Below are 10,977 nucleotides of genomic sequence, written 5' to 3'. Positions count from 1 at the left end.
CGGGCCCGCCCGCCCGCCAGGCGAGCGAGCAGGATCCGTCTGGTGTGGTGGCAAGTGTCTTCCGATGGTTCTCGTCTTTAAGGGGAAAAGCAGCCGCCACCGTGCCGGCCAGTGCCGAAGTGCTTCCAATATCCCATGGCTCAGCGGCCGGGGCCGCTCACGGTTCCTTACCGGGGATTGGCGGTCATTCCGATGTCGCGGGGTCGGGAGGTCCGGTCCCGTCTTCTCGCCGGTCACCGGGGGCGGCCGGCTCGGGGATCACTTAGCTTGTCGCCGCGGACCGCTGCCAACAGGTACGCTCCTGTTGCCTCGAGGATTGGTGGTCGCTCCGATGTCCCTACGACAGGATCGAGGTTTATCGAGCGGTATCAGAGGGCTAGTCGGGAACGATGCACTTTTTCCCGCCCGGCATCGGCCGGTTTGCGTCGTTTTCTGGCTGTTTTCTAACTAAGAGCCCCCTACGGTGTCTGACCATGTCGTGGGTCGCACAACATCCTTTGGGGGGTGGGCGGTTTTTGATGTGATGTGAGCTGTTTGTTGAGACTTTCTTTGCGGGATATACTGATTTGATTGCTCACGGTTATCGGGGAAAGAATGTTAGAGGAGGATTTGGAGATGTACGTCCACGAGGCGGCTGTTGCGGCGGAGGCCGGTGGAGGTGAAGCGGTGGACGAGGCGGCTGTTGCGGCGGAGGCCGGTGAAGGTGAAGCGGTGGACGAGGCGGCTGTTGCGGCGGAGGCCGGTGGAGGTGAAGCGGTGGACCTTTATGCTCAGATGAGGCATGCGAGGGCCGTCTGTGTCGAGGAGTTTTATCGACGGAACGGATCGGTCGCTCAAGCTGAACGAACATGGTTTGAGGTGCGTCCTGACGAAGTTTACCCGTATGGGCCCAAGAATTTCAGGGCACCCGGGCCCGTCGGCATTAAAAGAACCGAGGACAATCGAAACAAATTGTCATTCTTCGTCGAGATCTTTGACGAAGATCTTATCCGGTATATGGTGCGCTGTACGAACAAATACGCACGGGAAAGGCGCCTTGTATACCGTAGGGAAAATCGCTCGCGCTGGTCCGCTACCTCGACAGCCGAGCTGAAGGCCTTCTTGGGGTGCATGATTTGCGCAGGCTATGCACATCAACCAAGCCTTGCGTCCTACTGGTCTACCGATGAAGACGCTGGCTGTGAGGTCTTGAAAAGGGCGTTCCCCTTCAACCGGTATCGTCAACTTTTGAGATACCTCCACTACTCTTGGGAAGAATTTCCTCCTCGAGGCAGCGGGCGACTTAAGGTCTTCAAAGCAAGGGAGAAAGAAGACCAAGTACTGAAGGTTAGGACTGTAATGGAGAGAGTCAACGAGAATAGCTGCCGTGCTCGCCACGTCGGCCAAAATCTAGTCGTTGATGAGACAACAATTGCGTTCAGGGGACGTCACATGCTTCGGCGGTATAACCCTTCGAAGCCGACCAAGTATGGTTATTGTGTCCGCGCTCTGGCTGAGCCAGATGGCTATATATTGTCCGATAAATTGTGCGGCGCGAGGATTGATCCGGAGAGGATGTCGCCAGACGAAAGGGTCATGCATGGGATTGGTGACGAACTTCTCAGCCCTCTCGATCTCAAGCCCGCCCGAGTGGTGAATAGGCTGACAAGGCCGTTTCAGGGCTGCTATGGCACAGTTTTCTGTGACTCCTACTATACAGGCGTGCAGCTCGCGGACTATCTTTTCAGCAAGGAAACTTATCTGGTAGGAACGGTAAGAAAAAATGCGTCAGGCCTACCGACGGCAAAGCACGACCACCCATACAGACCTAGGCGAGGTAGACCACCTAGGCTGTTGTTCAGATAACCGTACCCAAGCAATCTAGACGTGCCGAGAGGTACATCCATTCGATTCCATGACGGACCATAGCTAGCGACCAAGTGGAAAGATACGAAGACACTTATCGCGCTTTCCACGGCAACAAGCGTCGATGCCCCCGGCGTTCAAGTTACCAGGAGAAGCAAGGGTGTTGTCCGACGAGAAATTTCCTGTCCTGCCTCGCTGGACTTGTATAATCGGCACTACAAAGCGGTTGACACAGCCGACCAGCTCAGGGGTTCGTACCATTTCGGGCGCCCGTCTAAAAAAATGGCACCGTAAGCTGTTCTGGTACGTCGTGAACAAGGCTGCCGTCAATGCTTACTTAAACTGGAAGTTATATGTGTCTAACAAGCAGCCGCTCCTTCCACCATTTAGGATTGCCCAGCTGAGCTTCCGGCGAGCGTTGGTGCGACAGCTGGTGGGTAATTTTTCCGCAAGGCGCCGGCGAGCACTCACTGTGGACGAGCCCGGCGTTCGCATAGCAAGAGGACCGGTCGTAGGACAACACCAGCAAGTAACCAGAGGCAAACCAACAAAGGTCTGCCGGTATTGTGCTCGAGCTGGCCGCCTGATGTCGGGAGCGAGACGCCGCAGACCACACGAGACCGTCTATCGATGCAATACCTGTAACGTTTCCGTTTGTAACGTCTCTCTCCGCCCCGAGTGTTGGCGCGAACATTTGCAAGACATACGGGCCGATAGATAAGTTATAATTGTTGAAAGACCGGTTGTAAAGTTACCGGGACATGATGAGAGTCTATTCGATAGTGCCTTTGCATGTGGCCGGGAACGGTCGTATCACTGACTGTTAAAGTCATTGGTTATTGAGAACTTATCGATGTTTCCTCGATCATAATATCTTAACTATGCTTCCGAAACTTGCCGATTACAGACTTCTACGGAAATATCGTTCCTTTCAATATTTTATTTTTTGCCGGTTGAAATAAAAGCTTTATTGACACAACAAACAGTACATCGAGTTCCGCACGTTCTACTACAAAATACGTACAAACTAAGTCTTATAACTAAGCAATAAAAGTTAACATTCGTAAATATCAAATATGGTGCTGGAGAACAGCTGGTCGATTATCGTCTGAAGTTTCCTATTTATTAAGCTGCGTGCCGCGACGACCATGTGCTTGTCTCTCGGCTGTCAATCATGCAGTGTCCATTGTAACCTGTACCGCGGCTACCCGTCAATCAACGCCATTGCCATGGTTTCATCCAAGCCGGGGAGTCCCCTTCGCCGTGTTTGTTACTTGTTGCCTTGACGACCGGCATCGGAAGTCTGTGGGAAAAAGAAACGACGTATTACCGACGAATTTGAAGACCATCGAAAAATTACCGTGTGTATGTCGGAAAATGCCTAAAATCCGGAGGACAACTGTTAACGTTTCCCGATACATTCCCAGAGAATTGTGACTATGTATTCCCGACATGTTTCCAGTGTATACCCGACCTCCCCGAGCACTGTGTTCTGACAGGCAAATTCGACCTTCGCAAATTCCGTATTTTACAAACCTCCATCCTTCATAGAAATCACAAGATCGTAAAATATGATTGTTCAGCTATTTTCTGACCTAGTATAGTCAACTGTTTGTGTCTAAGATCAATGTGGAGACCGTAAAAAACAGCCGTTCTGGGTGCCCAATATGGCGGCCGTCATAGCGTGTTTCCTGGCTTGTTGGGGCCCCAAATGAGGTATACCGGTATACCCATACGGGTACGGGTACCTATCACAGGGTTTTCCCCTTACTCTATTGTGAGCTAAGTCCAGATAAACAATATATGGCTTTGTGCATCGGAGGACAGGGAGAATCGTCTTGTAGTATTTGGCAATGGTGCAGCCGGGGACTCAGTGAAAGGAAATATCAACGTTCTGGAGCCAAAAATCTGGAGATACCACTCTACCCTGTGCCGTAGAGCAGCGACGGAATACAAAGCTGTCAAGGCGGGAGATGAAGGAATGGCCAGTCATGGCTATTCGGCAAGTATGCTCCATATATAAGATATTTGAGTACGCTCACCGCTAAGACTGCACAAAAGGGTAGCACGTCAGGCTCAGCTCAGGGCGCTCGCTCGGGACGGCCGGCAGTTTGCACGGGTAGTTGGCACGGGCAGGGCGGGCGGCAGGCGGCGGTAGGCGGCGGGCGGCGCTCGTCACAGACACGTGGAACGCGGCTTTGTCACCCGCACAGGAAAAGTCACAAACCAAGGGCGCAGCACGGGGCAGTAAAAAAAAAAAAAAAAGCACAACACGGCTCCGATTCACAGGCAGGAGTGGGAAATCAGATGGCACAAATCAAATCAGATGGCGCAAATCCACGGAGAGGAGCCTCACAGGAGCAAATATTTGTATGGCCTGACCGCACGAAGTCTGTAAGCAACTTGCGCCTAGTGTGGGAACAGGAAGTAGCCAGAGGGACTCCTGGAGAGACATAATCCCCGGCGCCGCCACGATGGCGACATCTGGGTTGCGGAGAAACATTTTGTGACTGCCAGCGATTTGTTCCTAATAAGATGCGTTATTTCTATATGTAATAACACAGTACATAACCAATTTCAATTGCATCGAATTGTCGTTTAGTCTGTTATCATAACAGAAGTCAATGAGGGTGAGGGTGACCCAGAAAAAGCACGTGGAAAAAGCATGTCAGTGGCACCACAGTTATGACTGATTCAACAAGGAAGCCAAACGTCTCAGTTATATATATATATATATATATATGTGCATGTATGTATATATGTTCTATAAATACAGCTGTCATCATGCTTGAGCATATTAAGAACATCATTGGTCTGACTCTGACTGAAGAGAATATATAAAAAAGATGGAATCAACACATTTTCAACTTTGATTTGATTTTGATTTTTCATGCCTAGTCCTTTGAGTGACACATGTTTAGAAATGAGTTGCTAAAACTGTATAAAGCATATAGTGTATCTGTATATTCGGCTCAATATTTTGTATTCTGTTGGTACTAAGTGTAATATAAAATGGTCCGATAATACTGTAAGTTTGCTTCTCCCATAGGAGTATTCTTGTTTCTTTCACTGAAACTTTATGTTCACTGTTTTGACGGTTATCTCTGTACCATGAACTTATCATAACCGCAAGTTTATTTGATTTAATCCTCCATTTTCCATTGTTTGAATGTGCTCTTTTTTACTTTTTATTTTATGGCTGCGTAATTCAGCCGGTTTACTTGAAAGAAGGTAACATCGGCTGCAATGCTAAAGAGATAAGAGCAGGTGTGAGGCTACCATCTGAGGGATTATTACTTAACGCTGCTAAGTCATAATCCCGCCCAGATCGATACGCGCGGAGTTTTCTTAGGAGTGGCAGGTGTGTGGTTGTCTGACAGTCCGGCAGAGCCACTTGCGGCGACCATCCGGGGACTCCGACTAGCAATGTCCTCCGGGGCCGACGTGCTGAATCCTACTGGACATAGAGAAGAACATTTCTACAGACCAGTTCGGATGCCTGAGAGGCCGTTCAACCACACATTGTCTCGTCAGCCTCGCCAACCATCTCTACAAGACTGCGGACAAACTAGGGACTTGTAGCACATGGGTTCTTACTGACTACAGCAAGGCTTTCGACCTTGTCGACCACACTTGGGCGATGAAACATCTGCTTGAGATGGGCGTCAGACCCGAACTCATTCCGTGGCTTGCCAACTTTCACTCGGGACGCAGCCAGAAGACGAGATACCACGGAGTTTTGTCCCAGACAAAAGAACTCTCGTGTGGACTAGCGCAGGACACTAAACTTGGTCCTATCGTGTTCATTGCCCACACAAACAGCTCAACTGACAGTATACAGTCTCCCACCTGGGCCTTCGTCGACGATCTAAACCTCATTGAATCCAGACTTCTCTCTCAAACATCCCAGCTACAGAACGACCTCAACGAACTTTCGTCTTGGTCTGACAACAACAGCATGAAACTGAACCCGGGCAAATGCAAGGCCATTCATATCTGCTTCAGCCGGACGCCTCCACCACCACCCCCTCTGTCTATCCGCGGACACGAGCTGGAGGTCGTCAGCGTCGCCAAGTGCCTAGGAGTGACATTCCAAGCAGACCTGGGATGGGGAACTCATGTCATGGACATAACGACCAAAGGAAGCAAAAGACTGTACCTCCTCTGCCGACTTCGTCAATTCAACCTACCTGTGGAAGACCTGGTTACTGTGTACACATGTTTCATCCGTCCCGTACTCGAATACGCTGCTCCGCTCTGGCACCCCGGCCTCACAAACGCACAACACAAGAAGATAGAGAGGATTCAGCGACGGGCAACTAGGATCATCCTGGGACACAACCTCTCGTACAACCAGGCCTGTAAAGCTCTCAAATTACAGAGCCTATACGAGAGAAGAGAAGACCTGTGCATAGAATTCGGAAAGAAACTGATCAAGTCTACCATGTACAGTAACTGGATCCCACACCGAAGGGGCGAAATAACAAAGAGGGTAACACGACAAACACATAAATTGGACCTCATACCAACACGCACAAAGAGATACGCTAACAGTTCCATACCTTATATTGTAAAACTAATGAACAACAAGATGTAATGGAATTTTTATGTATACAGTATAGGGTCGATTTTAACGTGCCGTGAGATTTAATTGTTGTATTAGTATTTTATTGTGTGTAATCTTTGCAAGCTATGTTATGAATTCCGCAATTCAGTCCCTTTGGGCTGCGAAGAGAGATTCAATGAATAAACCAGTCATATATATATCTGCACGACTTTGCTGCAGATAGGAAATATCGTACCTAGTTATCTCCATGGAAAATGGAGATTTAGTTTTGGGTGTGTCTGTGTGTGTTTCCGGACTACTGTAAGCAGCATAACTCAAGAACCTCTTGATGAATGACGACGATATTTGGCATATGGGCGGGTGTTGTGAAGCCAAAATTCAAGGTCGATTTTGGGTCCCCTGGTATGTGACCTTGGTACTGCAGCAGAACTTGATCTTTTCTATCTTTTCACCTGGACATGCTATGGTCTTGAATTTTTTGTGGCAGATAGCATGTGATGTAATGAAGAAGTGGTGTAGGTCTGGGCCCCCTAGCAATTTGTTCTGGAACTGCAGGGGCGTTATTGTGAAAATATTCTAAGGAGAATAACTGAACAGAGGAACGTTGGATTTGCATGATATTTGGTATGCAGGTAGCTTTGACAGAGATGCACATAAAGAAGTTTAAAAAATATGCTAATTGGGTCTTAATTTGCATAACTAATGAGGAAAATCTATATTTGCAGTGTTTTAAATCATAAATACATATAACATGTGTAGTTTATGGCAAGTGGAGCATCAAAAGATACAAATTATGTAAATTAATAACTAATTTGGATAATTAATGCAAAAGCGCCATGATTTATCTAAGTAGTAAATAATAGGACTGTCAATATTGAGACTTGTGTAAGTTTGTTAAAGGTGTTTATGACCAAGCATACATTATGTAAATGTTTAATTCATTTGCATCAACATAATATTTTATGGAGATATGAGGTCTACGAACTCTTGTAGAGCAGCACTTCACTGCGTTATATTGATAATCATCCCCGTGAGCTAAGATTCGTGTCCGCTAAGGCAGCCCGCCGCGCACACTGGCCGGACTGATCGGCAAGGATAGTCGCTCCCTTTATTTGTGTGGCGCATTAACAAGAATGTAAAGGATAGGCGTATACCCTCCTCGACGAGGCGGGTATGGCTCGCCGTGTCCACGGAAAGTAGGCACTGGAAGAAATCGAAGCTGGTTCAATGCTCAAAGCTGCGATCACATTTTCAAGCTGGGGCCGAAAAGTATGGTATAAATGACAACATATACACCAAACGTCAAAAAAGAGCAATGGACATAAGTTGCCTATATCTGTTTATATGTATTTTTTTTCAGCAAACAGCCCTGCCGGGCCACGGTTCGGAAATTAAACCGTAGCACTACCCATTTAGGCGGGGATGGGATGACGGCATTATGATGAAGTGCCAATGCGTTGCACGCAATGTCCAGGGTCCTACGGGGTCAAGTCCGTAGGGTGGTCTTGACGTCGGTGGGTGTGGACGGTTTGCATCGCAACGGTGTCAAGTCAAGTCAAAGCCTTTCTTTTCTTTCAAATGCTTGTTCAGCCACACGGGCCGCTTTTCAACAAAGTCGAAGTGGAGGGCAGGAGTCACGGCCGGATAATAAGTACAAAACAATTTTGAAGTAAACTTTACGAAGTGATATCAGAACAATTATAAATGATAAGTAAAAATTAATAATTAGATAAATAAATGAATAAATACATGAATACATCATTAAGTACATTACAGCCGTAGTAGTCGACCTGGTGTGCCGTGCTATTTCATCCCTGTGGAGGCTGAAAATTCTTCTCACATATGGTGGCAGTGCGGCCCCAGAGTCTTATACACCAGCAGAGCTTTTTGCTGTTGGTGTATATTTTCTTCACAGTCCTCCATCTGAGGAGCAGTAGGACGTCTGCTGAGGGTGTTCTATATTGGGCTTTCAGAATCAATTTTCCTCCCCGGTGTTGCATTCTTTGTAACGTATCATACTCTACCGAAATCGCACCATCCCAAACTGTACAGGCATAGGTTAAATGTGGTAAAATAAAAGTATTATTGTATAAAAGGCGGCAAGAGCAGACTGTGTTACGAATGGTTGGACCTGACGCATAACTGCAAGTGCACGTTTCAGTTTGGATAGAACATGGTCGACATGGTAGTCCCATTTCAGTTCACTGTCCATTATTACTCCAAGGTACTTGGAAGCTTGTACACTTTCAAGGATGCACCATTAATGGATAACTGCATCTGGTCTTTTCCTTGAAGTCGTTTCCTTGTGCCAAGTAACATAGCTTTGCACTTCTTGGAGTTTCCAGACAGACTGTTGGTCACAAACCAGTGGTGAAGACGGTCCATGTCAGACTGTAGGGTCACTGTATGGTGTCCAAATCTTCATGACTGAGATACACCACCGTGTCGTCAGCATATAATGCGATTTGACATGACTGTATGCAACTTGGCATATCATTTACATACATCATAAAAAGAAGCGGACCCAAGATGGATCCTTGGGGCACTCCATATTCAACATTGCAAAAATTAGATGTTGGACCATTCACAATTTAAGTGAGCTCTCTCATAAAGGTATGATTGTAAGCACGTTGCTGGAGAACCAATGATCCAAAAGGCACCTAGTTTTGTAAGAGGATGGTATGGTCGATAGTATCGAAAGCCTCAGGTCAAAAAATACTGCACCAGTGACTTTGCCTTGATTAATTGCCTCATACCAATATACGGTGACTAGGTGAACAGCTGTTTGGGTTGAATCTTGTCGTCGGAATCTAGACTGTTTCTCAGAAAGGAGTTTATTATCATTCGGTTATTATTTGTGAACAGCACGCTCCAAGATTTTGCTGATTGCAGGTGGGATACTGACTGGTTCATAATTGCCTGCTTCTGTTCTATCTCCAGCCTTGTAGATAGGTACCACTCGCGCTTTCTTCCAGTCTGCAGTGAATCCCAAAATAGACAGAGATGCATTCAGAATGGTAGTTAGAGATGATGCAATCACTGGAGCAGCAGCTCTCAGTAGCCAATAGTTTAACCCATCTAGGCCAGTGTCTTTGTTTACCTTCATGGTTAAGATTTCCCCTAGCACAAAGGCTTCTGATATGGGTTGAAAGGAGAATACTGATGTACTACGTTGTACAAACTGTAACTGATTGAATGCTGACTTGCACTTGTGTAATATCCCAGCGAGTTTGTCTGCTACTCCACCAATGAAGGTATTAAGTTCCTGTGCTATGTGCAGGGGGATGATGTTACTTCTTCATCGTTGTCAACGAAGCTAGGTATCTCTGTGGTCTTTTGACTTCTATTCAACCTCTTTAGTGCGTTACACATTTCAAAGAAACTGTTCTTGGTGCTAGCTGAACTGGTGATGACATCTGTGAAGTGATCTCGTTCGGAGTTTATTATGATCTTCTTGGTTCTGTTACGTTGCTTCCTGTATGCATCTCAGTCTGCAGGTAACTGTGTCATTTCTGCTTGTTGCCTTGCGTCATCTCACGCATGCATACATTGTCTCACCTCTTCTGTGAGCCAAGGTGGGCATTTGTCTTCTCTAACCCGGAACTTCTTAACCGGAGCATGCACATCGCACACATTGACGAAGAGCTCCTTCCAGGTTTCCCACTTGTCTTATAGTATCATGAGGGGTCTATACATACAACAGATTTGTACATGTTTGCCTACTGGTGGTATTTGCTCAATCCAAAAGTGCTTCAAGTTACTCAGACTGTAGATCATTACTCTCACGATGGGCAATATGTGATTTGATATACACGGCTACACCTCCGCCATGGCGCGAGCCTCTGTCGTTTCGTAACAGAGTTTATCCTAGGAGGTTAAGTATAGTATCTGAGTAGTCCTTGGTTAAATGTGTCTTTGTTCGTCCAAGAATATCAAAACTAATTTTCCGGGTGAGAACCGCAAGGTACACTTCTTTTGCTGGCAAGCTCCTGATGTTTGATACTTTCGGCGAGGATGATCACCTCTGGACTCTGATGCCCACGCCGTTGATGTCCTGTGGTTCTTTTTCGGAAAAGTTATCTGTAAGGTGTCTGATCATTTCAAATATTGCTCAAACTACCTTGTGAGATTGGATGTTTTATACCTAGTCTGGGTCCCCCGAGCGGTTTCAGATGTTCAGCCGTGGATGGTACACTTTTCCTCGCCCGACATTTTTCGTAATATGCAGGAGACAGGCCTAGTCAGATCTGAGTCGGCACCGGGTGCCTATGTGAAGGGTGACCAGAAACTCAAAGCGGCAGAATGGGGTCGTCGGCGGTGGCGGTCGCTTCTCTCAGCAGATACCCACCTCACCATGTGCTCTGTAAGGTGTCTGGCCATGGCGTTGGTTGTTAAACTACATAGGGTTGGGTGATATTGATTTGAGTGGGAGGATAGGGTATGTACACACGTGTGTTTTCGGCAGAGCTCGATTTGCTGAGGTGAATCAGGCTCAGAGTGAAAGTGCAGAGGGAGGCGAGGTATCGGGGGTAAAGAGGTTTATTCACACATGGCCGATGACTTCA

General features: G+C 47.1%; 1 protein-coding gene across 1 annotated transcript; it reads left to right on the top strand.

The window, feature by feature from the left end:
- Nucleotides 1–362: 362 nt before the first annotated feature.
- LOC136435787 (piggyBac transposable element-derived protein 4-like) lies at nt 363–6,611 on the top strand. Its single transcript, XM_066429518.1, has one exon. The coding sequence runs from the start codon at nt 595–597 to the stop codon at nt 1,843–1,845; it is 1,251 nt and encodes a 416-aa protein (XP_066285615.1). The 5' UTR covers nt 363–594; the 3' UTR covers nt 1,846–6,611.
- The last annotated feature ends 4,366 nt before the right edge of the window (nt 6,612–10,977 follow it).

The sequence above is a fragment of the Branchiostoma lanceolatum genome, chromosome 5, assembly GCF_035083965.1.
Source record: "Branchiostoma lanceolatum isolate klBraLanc5 chromosome 5, klBraLanc5.hap2, whole genome shotgun sequence".
Classification (NCBI taxonomy): domain Eukaryota; kingdom Metazoa; phylum Chordata; class Leptocardii; order Amphioxiformes; family Branchiostomatidae; genus Branchiostoma; species Branchiostoma lanceolatum.
Note: the sequence above shows the minus strand (reverse complement) of the source record. Positions and strands in the feature narration are given on the sequence as shown.

Coding starts and splice junctions, on each gene's coding strand:
- LOC136435787 (XM_066429518.1), top strand. CDS start 595: ATGTTAGAGGAGGATTTGGAGATGTACGTCCACGAGGCGGCTGTTGCG.